General features: G+C 43.8%; 2 protein-coding genes across 2 annotated transcripts; one reads left to right on the plus strand and one right to left on the minus strand.

Moving 5' to 3' along the window:
• Positions 1-7,115: 7,115 nt before the first annotated feature.
• Positions 7,116-8,707, minus strand: LOC142537704 (uncharacterized). Its single transcript, XM_075643197.1, has 2 exons — positions 8,607-8,707; positions 7,116-8,424 (listed from the first exon to the last, which is right to left on the minus strand). Exons 1-2 carry the CDS (start codon positions 8,705-8,707, stop codon positions 7,116-7,118), a joined length of 1,410 nt encoding a protein of 469 aa, XP_075499312.1.
• Positions 8,708-16,589: 7,882 nt separating this feature from the next.
• On the plus strand, positions 16,590-18,852 carry LOC142537705 (uncharacterized). The gene is made up of 5 exons (XM_075643198.1): positions 16,590-16,689; positions 16,783-17,041; positions 17,404-17,664; positions 17,878-17,948; positions 18,005-18,852. The coding sequence occupies exons 1-5, from the start codon at positions 16,590-16,592 to the stop codon at positions 18,850-18,852; spliced, it is 1,539 nt and encodes a 512-aa protein (XP_075499313.1).
• The last annotated feature ends 527 nt before the right edge of the window (positions 18,853-19,379 follow it).

Consider the following 19,379-nt stretch of genomic DNA (forward strand, 5'->3'; position numbering starts at 1 on the left):
ACCTGTCCGGTCAGGTCGTGGGGGTTTGGGGGAAACGCCCCCAAAAGCTCTTCAGAAATAATCATTCGACAGGGTGAGGCCGTGCGAAAATTTGAAAATAAATCAAATCGCAATCTTGTTCTATAGGAAATATATCAGATCACAATCCTGTCCTGAAAGGAAAGATTTGGGCTCCCCCTATAAATAGAGGTCCCCTCCTTGCTCCATTCTTATTTCACCCAAAAAAAAAAAAATTTCTCCCTGCTCTGGTCACTAACTCTCCCTCTTATGCCTCATTCACACGCTCCTCCTTCGCTTGACCGCCCATGCGCCCGGCGCTCCAACTCGCACAGCAGCCGCACCGAGCGTTCATCTACACAGCACCATCATCGCCTGCCAACGCGTGCCTCACCACCCTCGCCCCACGCCCTCGCCAGCCCAGCACCCTCGCCCACACACGCAGCCTCTCCCCACACACGTAGCCTCGCCCACATCCCATCACGCCCTCGCCTCGCCCTTCACGCTCCCCAGCCAATCTCACCCCACGCCCTCGCCTCGCCCTTCACAGCGCGCAACCCATCACCATCCCGCCCCCTCGCCCACAGACGCAGCCTCGCCCCACACACGCATCCTCGCCCCACGCCCTCGCCAGCCCGGTACCCTCGCCCACATACACATCCCATCACGCCCTCGCCTCACCCTTCACGCTCGCCCAACCCATCTCGCCCCATGCCCTCGCCTCGCCCTCGCACTCACCTACGCTCGCCTAGCGCCACCACCTCGCCCAAACTCCCGCCTCGCCAAAGCCACCACCTCGCCCTGCCGCGCCCCGCTGCACGCTTGCCCCTGCCGAGCGCCTCACCGAGCCGAGCCCCGCTGCACGCTCGCCCACATATGCAGCCTCGCCCCACACACGCAGCCTCGGCCACATCCCATCACGCCCTCGCCTTGCCCTTCACGCTCGCCCCTGCCGAACGCCGCTGCACGCTCTTGTACCGCACGAGCGTGCACCACACTTGTGCTCGTCCCCGGTTCACCCTCGTGGTTCTTCGAGTAGTTTTTCACGTCTCCCTTGGGTTAATTTTCTTTTTTCCCTGTTTAATTACCCTTGGCACCCATGTCTTCATCTGATTCCGAGTTTAATTCTTCGAGTGACCCCGAGAGGTTTAGCGAGTCCAGCGAGTCTAGCAGGTCTAGCGAGTCTAGCCAGAGTAGGACCTCCCTAGCTGATCCTGAATTTACCCTCGATTCTCACGAGGAGGAAGTCACCACTCATATCCGTCCTGGTAATGGAAGTGCGCCATGTGACCCAACAAATGAACATATCTGAAGCAGATAACTTATGGTACGGTCACTTGTCATCCCACATCCCTGCTGGTAGCGAATCAAAACTTAGAACTTTGTGGCACATTCCTCCATCCCATCAGATCATCATTCCTACCGCTAAGGACCGAACCTACCTAGCTCCCAAGGGCTGCTACACCTTCTTTCAGCACCACCTTGATGCCGGTCTCCGTTTTCCCTTGTGCGATTTCTTCCAAGAATTGAGCAAATGCTATCAGGTGCATCTAGGTCTGCTAACTCCCAATGCTCTCCGCTTGATAAGCTGTTTTGCTGTGCTATTCCGGGCCTTAGATCTCCATTTGAATTGCACCACTTTCTCCTACTTCTTTGTTCTGTCCAGATCAAAAGAATGACCTTTTTATGTGACTTCTCGGTCTACCCATAAGCTTTTCGAGGGGGCTCCTAGTCATGTTAAGGACTGTAAAAAGTATTTCTTCTTTATCCAACCACCCAAAGAATTGACCTATTATACCGATTGGTACCCCACTTTTTCAAGCCTGAACTTTCTAAGGGTTATAAGAAGGATAATGAGTATCTGGAGATAATGAGTGTGCTAGGAGATCGATACTTTAGCATTCCCCAACTTCTATCTGAAGATCTCTTGTGTCATGACGGGTTTAGTCCTGCGAAAATTAAACTGAAGGAGAACGCCGGTAGATACTCTCATCTCTTCACCCTTTCTATTCCTCTTTTGCTTATTGTGTTCTTTGATGATATTCTCATTCGGTTCACTGTTTTATTTGCAGGTGCTAGAATCATGAATGCCGCACTGCAACGTGAGATTGCGAAAAAGAAAGTTGGGAGTTCATCCTCTGCCCCACAGAAATCAGTCGTTCCAGCAGTCACGACGGGCATAAAGGGAGATTGCAATGCTGCTGAGAAAAAGAAAACAGGTTCTTGCTCCACTACTGCAAAGAGGCCTGCTAGCTCCTCTACTGCTGCGAAGAAGAAGGCAGGCTCATCCTCCTCCGCCCCAAAGCGAGCCTCCTCTCCACCTCCTCCGCCTGGTAAAAAGAAGGCGTCCATTGATCCTAGCCCGTTAGTCCCGCATTCTGGAAAGCGCAAGATTTTTGAGATCTCAGTCGTGTCGGTCTCTTCTCCAGAAGGGTCAGGGTCGGATGAGGGGCCTCCCCCTGAATTAGGGGTACATCCTCTATACACATCAGATACGGCCATCGTTGGGCGGGGTCCTACTCAGCTGGCTCAGAAGATAATGTATCAACTTCCTTCCGACGCGGAAGCAGCGTTCATTAATTCACTGGGGTGGTCTGACCTCACTCGCCGGACATGCAGCATCACTGAGGTATATTTCTCCTTCTAGTCTCTAGATTGATGTCCAATACATGTATGATTTTCTTATCATCTTTTCACTCTTGTCTACTTATCCAGGGCATGATGTACATAGGGGAGTTGGTGGAGAGTGCCAACGCCACTCCATCTACTGCCTGCCAAGACTTGCGCGAGGGCATGGCTCTTCGTGAACAGCTCCAAGGCTACTATCGATGAGATGAAAGCAACACATTCTAAGGAGCTTTCGGAGTCCCAAGCTCGAGGTGACGAGCTTCTGAAGGAAAAACAAGAGCTTCTGAAAGAGGAACACAAGCTTCAGCGACTGACAGAGGACAGTGTGAGGGAGAACCAGAGGCTGAAGGAAGAGTTAAAGACTGTTCAAGCTGAGGCAGCACAAATCCATAGGGACCTCAAGGACGCCAAGGCGCAACACGCTTCCGAAGCCTCTTCATTCAAGGAAGAATTCCTCAAGTCTGAGGAGTTCAACGATATCTGCGTTCCTAAAGCTTATCATTTCCTGGAGGTGGGTTTCGAGGGTGCGGTCGGCCTCTTCAAGGCTCAGGGCTATCCTCCGCCAGGCGCCCCTACTGACTTCATCGACATTGAGGCTTTCGTAGCGAGTCTCCCCCTATTCTTAGACCGTTACTTTTGTTATTTTTTATCTCTGCAGACATTGTATGCCTTCGGGCCATATTCTGTTACTTTCTGCACTGCTTTACTTTCCACTAGTACTATGCGACTTTTGCGATGTTTACATTTGGTTACTTTCTTTTGCACGCTTTTGGCATGTACGAACTCGCTTTACGCAACATTGAGTATTTTGCATTTGGATTTATGGCTTCTTCGGAGTTTGTATATGATATTATTAACCTGCTAGGGCAAATAAAATCCCCACCCTCTAACTCCTCTGCTAGGTGATATTTTAGCAGAAAAATCCAATTTTTCACGCAGCTCTTCTACTAGGCGATGCCTTAGTAGAGGAATAAAAATTCAACACCCTCACCCTCTAACCTCTAACTCCTTTGCTAGGTGATACCTTAACAGGAAAATAAAAATTCAACATCCCCACCCTCTAACTCCTCTGCTAGGTGATACCTTAGCAGGAAAATAAAAATTCAACACTCCCGCCCTCTAACTCCTCTGCTAGGTGATACCTTAGCAGGAAAATAAAAATTCCACATCCACAACCTCTAACTCCTCTGCTAGGTGATACCTTAGCAGAAAATAAAAATTCAACACTCCCGCCCTCTAACTCCTCTGCTAGGTGATACCTTAGCAGGAAAATAAAAATTCCACATCCTCACCCTCTAACTACTCTGCTAGGTTATACCTTAGCAGGAAAATCCAATTTTTCACGCAGCTCTTCTACTGGGCGATGCCTTAGTAGGGAAATAAAATTTTTTCTCTTCTTCCAATCTCTGCTCCTCTACGAGGCGATGCCTTAGTAGGAAAATAAAATTTTTTCTCTTCTTCCAAACTCTGCTCCTCTACTAGGCGATGCCTTAGTAGGAAAATAAAACTTTTTCCCGCCCCAACTCTGCTCCTCTACTAGGCACAGCCTAAGTAGGAAAATAAAATTTTTCCCCGCCCCAAATCTGCTCCTCTACTAGGCACAGCCTAAATAGGAAAATAAAATTTTTCCCCGCCTCAACTCTGCTACTCTAGTAGGCACAGCCTACGTAGGAAAATAAAATTTTTTCTCTTCTTCCAAATTCTGCTTCTCTACTAGGCGATGCCTTGGTAGGAAAATAAAATTTCTCCCCGCTCCAACTCTGCTCCTCTACTAGGCACAGCCTAAGTAGGAAAATAAAATTCTTCTCCGCCCCAACTCTGCTCCTCTATTAGGCACAGCCTAAGTAGGAAAATAAATTTTTTTTCTCTTCTTCCAATGCAAAAACATTCAGGAATTAAAAAAAAGAACAAAATTTAATTGAATTCCAAATGATTACATAGAAAAATTCGAAATGAAATACATCAGCAATCAAATCAAGGATAATATTTTCTAAGATGATAAGCGTTTCAGGGCCACTTCAATGCCTTGGCTTGCACATTCTCCAAATAATAGGCTACAGAACTCAGCCTTTCAATAACTTTGAAGGGACCCTCCCACTTCGGGTCCAATTTTCCTCTTTGCTCTTCTTGCACCTTCCTCAGGACCAAGTCACCTACCTGGAAGTTCCTCTGAATGACTCTCCGATTATAAGACTGTGCAATACAGTTTTTATAAGCTTCCATGTGAATGCTGGCAGCCTCTCTCTTTTCTTCCAAAAGATCAAGGTCAGTAGCGCGTCTCGCATCATTGTCTTCGTCATAAAACACTACCCTTGCCGATTCAAACTCAATCTTAGCCGGGAGCACTGCCTCATTACCGTAGACCAAACTGAAAGGATTTTCTTTGGTTCCTTCCCTCGGAGTGGTTCGGTATGCCCATAAGACACTTGGTAGCTCATCCACCCAATTGCCCTTAGCTTTGCCAAGTCGAACCTTTAGACCCTGCACCAGTGTCCGATTAGTCACCTCCACCTGACCATTACTCTGCGGGTAAGCGACAGAGGTAAATACTTGTTGGATCTTCATCTCTTTACACCAAGCTTGGTTCTTGGCCCCCTGGAACTGTCTCCCATTATCGGATATCAGTTTCCTAGGTACTCCGTATCTGCATACTATACTTTTCCACAAGAACTTCAGGACGTCATTCTCAGTGATTCTGGCCAGAGGCTCTGCTTCCACCCATTTTGAAAAATAGTCAACTGCTACCAATAAGAACTTCTTCTGAGCAGGAGCTATAGGAAAAGGCCCCACAATATATATTCCCCACTGGTCAAAAGGATAGGCGGCCGTGACAGCCTTCATTGCCGCGGCCGGTCGGTGATGCAGCCGGGCATGGCGTTGACAACTATCACTAACTCTTGAGCATCACGCAGCACGGAGGGCCAAGAATAACCAGCGAGCAGCACCTTCCTTGCCAACGCATAAGTCCCTAAATGATTTCCACAACATCCCTCGTGAACTTCTCGGAGCACATAATCAGCCTCTTGATAACTCAAGCACCGAAGAAGCGGCCCTCCAAAAGACGTTCTATACAACACTCCTCCGATCATCACATAACGCGAACACTGTGTCTTCAACTTATGAGCTTCGCGAGGGTTATCAGGAAGCTTTCCCTCTTTCAAGTAATCAACTATGCCAGTCCTCTAATCCTCTCCTCCTGTTCCACTGCGGGTGAACTCGTGTGAGGTGTGAGTTCAACTTGAAATACCACATCTCTAGTCTTCCAACTTCCCATTGTTCCAGCCATTTTGGCTAGAGTGTCTGCCTTTTCATTTTCTTTCCTGGGAATCTGTTCAAATGTAATCTCTGTGAATTTCTCTCTGACTCTGTCCACTTCTCGAGCATACTCAATAAGCTTCTCATCTTTCACATCATACATCCCCTTCATCTATTGTGCTACCAATTGCGAGTCATAAAAAATAAGTACCCGGGTAGCTCCCACATTTCTGGCTGCTCGCAGTCCTGCCAACACAGCCTCATACTCTGCCTCATTGTTGGATGCTCGAAAATCCAATCTCACAGCCAACTTCACTTCCTCTCCTAGCTGGTGAAATCAGTACTACTCCCACCCCACTTCCATCCTTCGACGAGGAACCATCAACATACACCTTCCAAGGGTCTTCATTCTCCTGATGCACGGTCTCAGCCAGAAAATCGGCTAAGGCTTGTGCTTTGATAGCAGTTCTAGGCTCATACTGGATGTCATACTCTCCCAGCTCAGTAGTCCATTTTACCAAGCGGTCAGACATATCGGAATGAGTGAGGATTCTGCCCAATGGACTGTTAGTTAGCACCACAATTGGATGAGATAGAAAATAGGGCCTCAAGCGCCTCGCTGTCATCACCAAAGCCAAAGCCAATTTTTCCAACCCTGAATTCCTGATTTCTGCCCCTTTGAGTGCATGCGAAACGTAGTAAACCGGCTGCTGAACTGATCTTTCTGACTTAACTAGGACCGAACTCACAGCCCCTTCAGTGGCAGATAAATATACCCACAAAGGCTCACCTGCTGCCAATTTGGCCAAGATAGGCAGCTCAGCAAGATACTCCTTCAACTCGGTGAAAGCCTTCTCGCAATCCGGACCCCATTCAAATTTTTTCGCCTTGCGCAAGGTCCGGAAGAATGGTAAACTCCTGTGAGCGGACCTCGAGATAAAACGTGCCAGAGCAGCAATCCTCCCTGTCAACTGTTGAACATCTTTGGGTCCCCGAGGAGAGACCATATCTTGGATAGCTTGGACTTTCTCGGGGTTGGCCTCGATCCGTCTTTCTGTCACCATATAACCCAAAAACTTTCCACTCCTCACCCCGAAGATACACTTCTGAGGATTCAACTTCAGCCCGTAGGATTTGAGGGTCGCAAAGGTTTCCACCATATCAGGTACGAGCTGGGATGAGTCTTTTGATTTTACCATGATGTCGTCCACATACACTTCGACATTCCTTCCCATCTACTTAGTAAATACCCTATCCATCAGTCTCTGATACGTGGCTCCGGCATTTTTGAGTCCGAAGGGCATGACCACGTAGCAGAAAGTTCCTTCAGAGGTAATGAAATTCACTTTATTTTGGTCCTCCACGGCCAAGGGGATTTGGTGGTATCCCTGATAAGCATCCAACATACACAAATATTGATGTCCCGCTGTGGAGTCCACCAACTGATCTATCTGAGGCAGAGGATAATAATCTTTAGGGCATGCCTTATTGAGGTCTCTGAAATCCACACACATCCTCCATTTCCCTGAACTCTTCGGAACAAGAACGACATTCGAGAGCCAAGTAGGAAACTGCACCTCTCGAATGTGCCCAGTATTGAGCAACTCCCTTACTTCTTTTTTTATAACTATATCCTTCTCAGGCCCGAAATGTCTCTTCTTCTGCTTTACGGGACGAGAATTCGGTAAGATGTTCAATCGGTGCCCTGCTACATCTGGGCTCGTCCCTGTGAGCTCTTGGGCTGACCAAGCAAATCCGCTGAGATTAGCTTGTAAACAAGTAATGAGTTCCTCCCTGACTTTTGGGTCAAGGTCAGGGGCTATTCTAAGGGTCTTCTCATCGGGCCCCAATGTCACAATCTCCGGCTTTTCATCCATCACCTCATGAACCTCCCTTACTACCACGGGCAACCCGCTTCGCCCCCTTCTAATCATATTGACCTCCACACGAGCCCTCTTCCCCTCTTCTTTCACTATTCCCTCATAACACCGACACGCGACCCTCTGGTCCCCGCATAAGACTCCAACCTCTTTCCCTACAGGAAACTTCAACTTCTGATAATACGTGGACGCTACAGCTCTGAAATCTTTTAGGGCTGGTTGCCCCAGAATTCCATTGTAAGCGGATGGGGTGTCCACCACAGTAAATGTTGTCATCTTTGTTACCCGCCGAGGCTCATGTCCCAAAGATAGAGGAAGGACAATCTGACCGAGCGACGGGATGGCATGTCCTGCAAATCCATATAGAGGAGTAGAGATCGGCTCAAACTCAAATCCCTCCACCTTCATCTGATCCAGAGTGCTCTTGAACAGGATATTAACAGAGCTTCCATTATCAATAAAGATTCGTGCCACATCGTAATTGGCAACAGTGGCCGTCACCACCAAGGCATCGTTATGAGGAGCCACAATGCCTCGGAGGTCATCCGGTCCAAAACTAATGACAGGATCCTGTGGTAAATCCGTGCTCCTGGATATTTCAAAATTCTCCAACCTCCTCCCATGCGCCTTCCGCGCTCGCCCTGAATCCCCATCAGTAGCACCCCTGAGATCATATGAATCATTCTTCTTGTAGGGTGGTTATCCTCATTCGCTCCCCTCCTCGGTTCAGCGGGCTCCCGAGGGACATCCTGACCTCGACCTTCTCTCCTCGGCTCCTCGATCCTCTGATATATCCACGGAGGGCCTCGACCCCGCCTAGAAGATGGGCGAGATCTCAGTTCACACCCGGACGAGGATCCTTCTTGCCTACCCCGCGGCGGAGGTCGAGCACTGCTCTCAACCCTCTGCGACTTCTCCCCCCTCTCCCTTGACTCCCTCACCTCCATCACCTTATCCCGACTCCTATTCAGTGGAACATGTGATGAGAATTGTCCTCTACTTCTGGTTCCGTCCTCCTCCCTCTCACCTGCACCTCTCTTCTTACGCCCCTCTCGGCTCCCTCCACCCTACTCCCTCCGGGTTGGTTTTCTATCCTTCTGTACCGTTGGGCATCTTCCAAGTTTACATATTTTTTCGCCCGAGCTAACAAGTCATCATAGCTCGACGGAGGTTTCTTTACCAGCGACTTGAAGAATTCTCCCCCCCTCAGCCCTTGGGTGAAGGCACTCACCATGATGTTAGGGGTAGCCGCTGGTATTTCCAGTGCTGCACTGTTGAAACGCTGGACGAATTCTCGCAAAGTTTCAGCCTCTTGTTGTTTCATCACAAACAGGCTCAAATAATTCTTCTGGTGCCTCTTGCTGCTAGCAAATTGGTGCAAGAAAGCTTTAGCAAAATCCTCAATAGAGTGTATGGAGTTGGGCTGCAGGGTATTAAACCATTGTTGGGCTGACCTCACCAACGTGCCCAAAAACACCCTGCACCTGACTCCATCTGAATATTGGTGCAACAGAGCCGTATTCTCAAATCTCCCCTAGTGTTCTTCGGGGTCTGTATGTTCTTCATATTCTCCAACGTTTGATTGTCGGAAATTTGGAGGAAGCCTTTCTTCCAAGATGGCTAGTGAAAAAGGGCTTCCTTTCTTGGGTACCGACGCCCTGCTTCCTACTTGCTCCCTCAACCTCCGTATCTCCTTCCACATCTCCCCCATCTCACTAATCTCCCCACTTTGGAAGGGATGCGTCTCTTCGACCCTGCTCTGGTGGACTTCAACATTTTCCTCTCGCTCCTGGCGAGTGGCCTGCTCTTCAACGAATGTAGATTCTTGGTTCCTCTTCATAGCCTCATCCACGGTCCGAGTGATAAATTGACCCAACTGCTCCAGGGTCAAGTTCCCCACATTTTCATTAGGACGGGGTTGCTCGACCTTGTTCTCTTGACGAGGTTGTTCTGTTCTCGCCTCCTGATGGGGTAGTTCCTGCCTTGCCTCAGCATGAGACTGTTCGGGTCCCCTCTGAGGACGCGATGATGCTGAGGTAGCTCTTCTACTCCCTCTCTTCCTTACCATCTCTAGGTCTCAACTCAAATTTTCCCACAGAAGGCGCCAAGTGATATTCACGGGAAATTTAGGGTCCGATTCCAGCAAGTGTCACTAGTCCAGACGCATGTTTTGAAATTACCCTGAGCCTGAAATCACAAATAAGATCGTTAGGAGGGGGCCAGGAGGGTGTCCTGGCGTAGCCCCTCCGACGCTCAAGTCAGAGACTGAGGATATATGGGGGGAGCAGCTAAGGGTGCTGCTGAAAACAATATAGTGAATGAATTAACTGAACACTCAAACCTGATATTTATAGGAGGATACCTGGGCCCTTGATGGGCTTGTCTTCCATTTGGGCTAGGGATGGGCCAAAGGTAGTGGGCCCATCCATGGGGTATCAGGTCCTAAGATGATTGTAAGAAGGTGGCTTGCGAAAAAACATATCCAAACAAGTTTTTCCATCAAGACTAAGGCTAAGGGTGCAACTAATTATATGAAGGTCAGCACACAATCTCCCCAAAATTTGACTGGGTGAGATGATTGAAAATCTAAATATCTGAAAATATCAAGTATGTATCTGTGCTTATGTTCAACCACCTAGTTTTGCTATGGTGTAATTTGGTAAGAACTCTAGTGAAGAACACCTAGAGAGGAAAAAACAGATTGCACTCAATCTTGAAAAAATTCGTGGCATTATCATTTTAGCTACTTTGACTAATTGGTCAAATTGAGTCCAAATCAGGGCAAAAAATTGTTCAGTAATCGCAATGACGTCTAACTTGGAGCATATTAAATTAACCCACGTTACCCTTGAAAAAACATCTACAAGCGTCAAAAATGACTTTTCACTATTGTAGGTTTGGGTGTTGAATGGATCTCAAATATCCACATGAATCAAATAAAATGGACAAGGAGACTTTTCCACATTAAATGAAGGAAATTTAGTCGAGATTGTTTGGCTTAAGGAAAAATAGAACAATGAGTCAATAGAATTTTTTTAGGCATAAATGGAAGCAAAGACATTCTGGGCGATGACATATTACCCTATCCACAATTCATGACTAACACAATTGAAAGCAACTTATCGTTATTGGAAAATAAATTTTGGAGAAAATTTTATTTTAATGAATTAATAATATGTAATGATACATCAAAATATATAGATGATTTATCTAATCAAAATAATATCTGATATAATCTAATTTGAATTTAAACATAAAAGGATAAAAAAAGCTATATAAACTACCAAAAATCAAAGAGTTATCTTATATTCTAAGTTATTTATCATATAATCTATGTATTTTGAACACCTCCTTCAAGTTGAGTCGTATATGTTAATCATGCCCAACATGAAAATCATGTCTTCAAACTTGGGTCTAAAGAGAGCTTTTGTGAGGATGTCAGAAACTTGAAAATGAGTAGAGATGTATTCGATACCCACTACAAGAAAATATTGAATACACAACACCTTAAAGACAACGGTTTTACAAAACAACCATTGTCTTTTACTTTTTAACAATGGTTTTAGTGAAAACCATTGTCTTTGCGCTTTTTTTTAAGCAAAGGCAACGGTTTAGCTTATTATTTAGGCCACAGACAATGGTTTTGAAAACTGTTGTCTATGAGCTTGTTTTTGTGTGTCAATGACAACGTTTTTTGTAAAGCTGTTGTGGATTAGCGTGTTTTTTTGGACAAACGACAACGGTATTAGTGTGTTTTTTGGAAAACAACAACGGTGTTAGGAAACTGTAGTTGATTGTCAGATAATTACCGACAATTTTGCTTAAACTATCGCTATATTTAGCGACGATTTTATTAAAACAGTCGCAATTTTTAAAATAACGACGGTCTAAAAAAAACCGTCGCTAATAGTGACGGTTTAATAAACAACCGTCGCTATTTACAAAAAAAAATGTCACAAATTGTCTATAAATACTCAGGTTTTCGGTCCATTTTCCTCCACATCGTCCACATCTACGATAAATTTTTCTCTCTTAGACGATTTTAGATTCGATTTAGGGTAAGTTTTTTCGCTTCAATTCTTGGTAAATTTCTAAGTGTAGTTAAGATCATGAATATTATTAGCTTAGTCAGATTGTAGATTTTTTTGATAGATTTAATTATAAAAGTAACTTTTTTTATTTTACTTAAAAATTAGCGACGGCTCAGTCAACAACCGTCGCTAATTTTAGCGACAGTACATCTTAAACCGTCGCTAATGAGCGACCGCTAAGTCAAAACCCGTCGCTAAAATTAGCGATGATATATCATAAATCGTCGCTAATTAGCGACGGTTTTTTTGCGACGGTTTTCACAATATGATAGCTACGACAACGGATATTATCCGTTGTCGTTTTGTGTTTTTGTTGTAGTGACCCACAATTCTTTTCTCAATCTTCTCACTGATGAACTGACGATTAACCTCAATATGTTTGGTTCGATCACGATGAATTGGATTCTTGACAATGTCATTCCAGTTTTAGTTATATTGAGAAATATTTGGAGTTACAATCCTTCACATATCCCTTGAGCCAACGATCAAAACTGTGCTTCGCACTTCTTCGTGATACTACTGATTGTTTCTTTCTCCGCCAGGTTATTAGATTTCCGCACACAAATGAGCAGTAACCTGATGTAGAACACCTGTCATTTGGAGAACCTACCCAAACTGCATCACTGTAAACATTGATGTCCTTATAGGAGGATTTTCTGTAAAGTAGTCCTTTCCCAGAAGCCTTTTTTAGGTATCTTAATACCCGATATACAACATCCATTTGATCCTCGGTTGGATTATTCATAAACTAGCTACAACTCTTACAACATACCCAATGTTCGGATATGTGTGAGAGATATATATTAACTTTCCTACCAGCCTTTGATATCCCCCTTATCAACCCCTGGACTGTCATTATTTATCTCAATATTCACATTAAGGTCCATGGGTGTGTCAGCCGATTTGCACCCCAACATATGTGTTTCTTTTAAGAGATGTAACACATATTTCCTTTGAGAGATTGAGATCTCACGTGATGATCTTGCCATCTCCATTCCCAAAAATATTTCAAATGCCCTGAATCTTTCATTTCAAAATCCCTCTATAGTAGCAACTTCACACGAGTTATTTCTTTCTAATCGTTTCTGCAAGAACAATGTCATTATCATATACAATGATAATGAAAATTTTCCTTCTTCTAAGTGTTTGGCGAGCATCGTATGGTCAGATTGTCACTTTTTGTATCCATCTCCATTTAGGATGTTAGTGAATAAGTGAAATCAGGCCCAAGAAGATTGTTTTAGACCATAGAGTGAATTCCTTAGCCAACATACTTTGCTGACAGTTGCTCCCGATTCAAAGCCTTGGGGAATGTCCATGTATACTTTTTCTTCAAGATCGTCGTTCAATAATTCATTTTTGAGTTCAAGCTGATATAACGGCCAATCTAAATTTGCAGCAATTGACAAGAGGTCTCGAACGATATAAGTTTTGCCACAAGAGAAAATGCATCTTCAGAGTAAATGCTATATGCTTGTGTATACCCTTTTGCTACCAATCGTGCTTTAAAGCATTCAATACTCTCATTAGCCTAATGTTTAACAGTGAAGATCCACTTACATCCAAATTTCATTTTTATAGGTGGAAAGTCAGTGATATGACATGTGTTACATTTTCTTTCCATTACCTTTATTTCATCAAATCCAACAACCTTACAATTAATTTAGATATGTGGGGAACGTCTAGTGTACAATCCAGAGGTGATTTAAGGTATTTACATATCTATGAATGATGATCACTTCAGAAATGTTTGGATCACACAACTGAAAAGCAAGGATAAAGATGTTCGAGCTTATAAGGATTGGAAGGTATTGGTTAAAGCCCAAACATGAAATAAAATAAAGAAATTAAGCACTGATAATGAGATTGAATTTTTTTCAAAACAATTCAATAAATATTGCAAAGATGAGAGCATTTCAAGACACTTAATAGTGGTAGGAACACCTCAACAAAATAGACTTGCCGAAAGGATGAATCAAACGATCGTCTAAAAAGTGAGATGCATGTTGTCAAATGAATCTGTACCTTTAGTTTTCTGGCAGAAGTAATCAAAAGAGCATGTTTCTTAATTAATATGTGTCCATCAACAGCCGTGAACTTCAAAACCTCACAAGAAATGTGGAGTGGGAGTCATACAGATTACTCAAGGTCGAAAATTTTTGGATTCACAACCTATTCTCACATTAGGAAAGGCAAACTTCAACCAAGAGCCCAAAAATGTGTTTTCATATGTTACCCTGAAGGTGTCGAAGGTTAAAGGCTCTGATGCATCGAACCTGGGTATGAGAAATTAATGTATTATTATGAGTAGGGATGTGGTCTTCAATGAAGATGAATTTCCATTCAAGAAGTCAGTAGCACCTTAAACAAGAAAAGGTCAGTTGAGAACAAGTTGTGAGTGGAGATGGATACATGAGGGACTTATGATCCGTTAATGGATAGAGTTGTTTGTGCTAAAATAATTAAATTATAAAGTCCAGTTAAATTATAAAGTCCAATTTAATTATGAAGCTCAGTTAAATTATAAAGCCCAATTCGGATTAATTCTTATCGATTCAAACTGATCACAAGGCGCTGCAAAGGGAAGGGAAGAGAGAGAGATGGTGGAATGGAAGGCAGAAGAACGTGGATCATGGGGGAGTGGAGGATACCCGCATAGTTGGTAGGAAGAAAAGGAGGGAATCGGCTACACAGAGACACACACAACTCTACGCACAGACAAATCTGCAAATACTCTTTACTAAATTTCAATCTTCAAACACTAGTTTTCAAGCATTCCAATATATTTTCTAGGATTCTATTGGTTTAGATTTCAACAACTTTATATGTTATATTTTTATGTCTTGTAAATTCCTATTGTTTATTGAAAACATAAACAATGTCAGGGGTTTATTCCTTAAATTCCAATAGTTTTCTTCATTTTGGCATTGTAGTTGTTTCGGGAGATTAGAACTGATAGTCAAATTTAGGATTCTCTTTCGCTTGAATATTTAGAAGTTATATTTTACTGTTTTTCACACGAGTTGGTGCAACTTCACACTTGGCACGCCCGCCAATATCAATATTGTGCAAACAATTTTTGGCACGCCCAGTGGGATACCATTATGCCGCCAAGAAGGAAAGAAAACGTCAATCAAGGGGATGGGGAGTCTCAACCTATCCAGGAAGAGGTTCACGCTCCAACAGAGCAGCCGGCTGCTGAAGAGCCAACCAGGGAGTTGGATTTGCATCCAAGTAATTTTGCAGAGGTGTATGCTCATATTTCAAACCTTTTGGTTGAAGAGTTGACTGCGATGAAAATTGAATAAATATCACAAGCACTGGCCAAGGTTGTGTCTGATAGCTTGAAGGCAGTATTGGGCAAACCAAACCAGTCAACCAACAAAGAACAGAATGTAAGTGAAAAAGAAGGGAACCAGGGAAGCAACCAAGTCCAGGGAAATAACCAAGTCCATGAATTCGACCAGGGAGTGGGACATTCAAAGGCTAGAGATCCTCGCCGCCAAGAGTTCGCACTCCAAAACCAATAGGAAGGAAGGTACACACCACCACATAAAAGGGAGGAAACCTTAGGTGGGATAGTTCAACCATATAGTACAGATGGGGCAGGGAGTTCGAAACAACCTGAGAACCAAGTCCATGCGATCAATAATCCTTTGTATCAACTAGGAATGTATGATGATATACCACACTTGGGTTATCAGGGAATTGATGGAAGTTTCCAAGGATGGAATGCTGGTTACAATACAGGGGCTCAGACTCGGGGGGCAAACCATTTTCACCATCCGCTCCCCAACAGAAATGCAGCAATTATCGACCCTGATGTGGTGAGGGAAACTGTTCAAGAGCTTTATGGGCCGGCTTTGAGATAGATAGGCCGCCCAGAGTTCCACAAATCATATCCAGACTATATAGACGTGACTAAACCATATCCAATGGGTTATGGAGTTCATGATTTCAGCCTATTCTCTGGGAAGGATAGCCAGTGGAGCATGAAACATATAGCCAGATTCACCATCCAGTGCGGGGAACTAGCCAACTTGGAGAATGTTAAAAAATCTGGGCAAAACTGAAGAATGTTAAAAAATATGGGCAAAGTTGAAGAGGACTTGATTCTTACAAAAGTTTTGGTTGCTGCATTTACAGGGGAAACCACGAAGACCATTGGAGTATTCCCCGCTGATGTTACTGTGGGGAGTATGTCGTCTTTGTGTGCATTTTTTGTGGTAAACTCGTCCGCCAACTTCCAAACGTTGTTAGGCAGAGATTGGATCCATACAAACCAGTGCATCCCATCCTCAAAGCACCAAATGTTGTTATTCTGGAAAGGGGACGATGTGGAGGTTGTAGAAGCGGATGGACAGCCCTTTCAAACAAGTGCAAGTGCAGTTGAGGCTAGATATTACAATGAGGATTTTGGGCCCATCCAAATTCGTAGCAGTATTAAGAAAGAAAATCCATTGTACATGCAAACACCAACTCCAAGCTCCGTGTTGGAAAGAATCCTCAAGCCTACTGTTATCGTGCCGCCTAGGCCAATAATTCAGCCGCTGATTGAGGAGGTTGATGATTGATTTGAACCAAAAGTAAAAGAGGTAGCTGCAACCTCTACATGGAAGGCGCATGTGCAGCAAGTGCTGAACAAATTAGAAGAGGAGGAAGCATGAAACACCTATGGAACCGAGGTTGTCCAAGAAAAAGAATATGAGAGGATGAACTCCAAGTTGATGAATTGTTAATGAGCCCATCTCAAATGGAAGATGTCCAGCACGAGGTACAAGACCCGTTAGAAGAAATTAACTTGGGGGAGTTTGAGGATCCAAAAGTGGTGTATGTAAGTAAGTTACTGGAAGAGTAGTTGAAGTAAGATTTGATCAGTATGTTGAAGGAGTACAAAGATTGTTTTGCATGAAGTTATGTTGACATGCCAGGGTTGGACAAAAAATTGGTCGAACACCGACTTCCACTCAAAGACGGTTTCAAGCCATTTCAACAGCCATCTCGCCACATATCAAAAGAAGTCGAGTTGAAAGTAAAAGAGGTAGTCAAGAAATTGTTGAGGGCCACGTTTATAAAGCCAATCAGATATACCGAATGGCTTTCGAACATTATGCCGGTCATGAAAAAGAATGGCAAGGTCAGAATATGCATTGACTTCCGAGACTTGAACTGTGCAACTCCCAAAGATGTGTATGTAATGCCGATACCTGATATGTTGATTGATTAAGTGGCTAGGCATGAATTTTTATCCTTCATGGATGGATTTTCAGGTTACAATCAGATCAAAATAGCATAGGCAGACACTCACAAAACAGCATTCAGATGCCTAGGAGCTATTGGTACGTTTGAGTGGCTTTTCATGCCATTCGGGCTAAAAAATGTAGAAGCCATGTATCAAAGGGCTATAAAAAACCATGCAGGAGCCATGTATCAAAAGCCTTGCAGGAGCCATGCTTCCAAAGAATGAGGCAATATGAGTTGAAGTTAAATCCATTGAAATGTGCCTTTGGCGTGAAAGCATGAAACTTTTTGAGATTTCTGGTGCATCAAAGGGGAGTCGAGGTGGATAAAAACAAAGCTAAGGCTATCATGGAGCCAAATCCGCCTAGGAACAAGAAAGAGTTAAAACGCTTCCTTGGGGAAGTAAATTACTTGAGACATTTCATTTCTAACCTTCTAGAGAAGACAAAGGAGTTTTCACAGTTGTTGAAGCTCAAAGACAGTGGGGAGTTCAAGTGGGAAGATTCGTATCAGAAAGCTTTTGATGTGATCAAGAGATATTTATCTAACTCGCCTGTTCTGATGCCTCCCAGGTATGAAATGCCCCTTAAATTATACATCTCTACTGCTCATGAATCAATTGGATGTTTACTAGTTTAAAATAATCACGAAGAAAATGAGCAAGCTATCTATTATTTGAGTAGATTGCTTACTCTAGTAGAGGTAAAATACTCTATGATTGAGAAGCTATGCTTAACATTGTATTACGCATGTACTAAGTTAAGACATTATTTGATTCCATCAAGAGTGTTTGTGGTGACTAAAACCGATTTGATTAAATATATGCTTAACAGACCCATCCTCTCTGGGCGAATTGGCAAATGGTCTTTAGCATTGACAGAGTTTACATTCAATACTAACCCCAAAAATCAGTAAAAGGCCAAGCTATAGCCGATTTTTTAGCTGATCATCCTTCACTTGATGAGTTTATTGGAGAGCAGGTTGGTTTTCCAGTTTGTGGAGTGGAAGTTCGACCAGGGGAGTTGAAGTTCGATGGATCAAGTATAGAAACAACAGTCGGAGCTTGTATTGTGATCACCTCCCCAAAAGGTGTGAAAACAACTCTATCTTTTAATTTGGGTTTTCCATGCACCGACAATAAGGCAGAATACGCACAGATAACTGGATTGGAAATTCTGAAAGATTTAGGGGCAAAAGAGCTGTTAATATCAGGGGATTCTCAGCTGGTACTCAAACATCTATTAGGGGAGTTCAAATGCACAAGATTATCATTGGCTCCATACTATACCGCGGTATCCCAATTTCTAGATGATTTTGAAGAAGTGTTCTTAATACATGTCCCAAGGCAAGAAAATTGGGAAGCAGACGAGTTGGCACATGTTGCTTCGGGATTGAAGATGCCTCCAGAACTTACACACAGGCTAGTGTTGATTCAGAAGAAAAACCACCCTTCAATTCAGCAAAGAGGAATTCAGGTAGACATGCTCAACTTAGATATAAACTTAGCCAGTGACTGGAGGGATGACATAAAACAGGTGCTAGAATCAACCGTGAGAGATATTCCACATGGGTTAAAAATGAAAGCTCTTAATTACGTCTTAGTGGAGGGAGATTTGTACAGGAAAGGTTTGGATGGTCTGCTCCTCAGATGCATAGGTTTCCCAGAGGCATTGGAGACCATGAAGCATGTTCATGAGGGAGTGTGTGGAGCGCATCAATCTAGAGTAAAGATGAGATGGTTGATAAGGAGGTATGGCTAATATTGGCCATCCATCCTGAAAGATTGCATCAAATATGCTAAGGGATGCCAGCCATGTCAGAAACACGGGAACATCCGAAATATTCCGGCGGATGAGCTCCACAGTGTTGTCAAACCATGGCCGTTTAGGGGCAGGGCCATGGACTTAATAGGGAAAATCTACCCAGCATCATCTAAAGGCCACTCATTTGAAAGGGGATCGGTTAAGGTGCCCAGATGCGCAACAGAAGTTTCAAAAATCAAATTTTACAAGCAAAAATCGAGCACCTCACTATGATGTGTAGCAAATAACATAAAACACAAAAATGACATTCATAGTGTGTTTTATAAATATACCTATCAATCACAAATGATTGATGATGGCTCCAACTAAGTTGTTAAACAACTTAGCTCTTCAAAACCTAGACAATCTACAAGCTTCCAATGAGCACTCCTTGCTCAAAAATCAAACCCACCACCAACAAGGAAGATCCCCTCTAATTTTGCACTAGAAAAATTAGAGGATTTTTCTTTGAGAAGAGTATGCAA

The sequence above is a fragment of the Primulina tabacum genome, chromosome 2, assembly GCF_025594145.1.
Source record: "Primulina tabacum isolate GXHZ01 chromosome 2, ASM2559414v2, whole genome shotgun sequence".
In the NCBI taxonomy this organism is placed as follows: domain Eukaryota; kingdom Viridiplantae; phylum Streptophyta; class Magnoliopsida; order Lamiales; family Gesneriaceae; genus Primulina; species Primulina tabacum.

Coding starts and splice junctions, on each gene's coding strand:
- LOC142537704 (XM_075643197.1), bottom strand. CDS start 8,707: ATGGAGGTGAGGGAGTCAAGGGAGAGGGGGGAGAAGTCGCAGAGGGTT. Junction 8,425..8,606: donor CAAGAAGGATCCTCGTCCGG/GTGTGAACTGAG, acceptor ATATGATCTCAG/GGGTGCTACTGATGGGGATT.
- LOC142537705 (XM_075643198.1), top strand. CDS start 16,590: ATGAGCCCATCTCAAATGGAAGATGTCCAGCACGAGGTACAAGACCCG. Junction 16,690..16,782: donor TCCAAAAGTGGTGTATGTAA/GTAAGTTACTGG, acceptor TTGACATGCCAG/GGTTGGACAAAAAATTGGTC. Junction 17,665..17,877: donor CCTGTTCTGATGCCTCCCAG/GTATGAAATGCC, acceptor GATTCCATCAAG/AGTGTTTGTGGTGACTAAAA.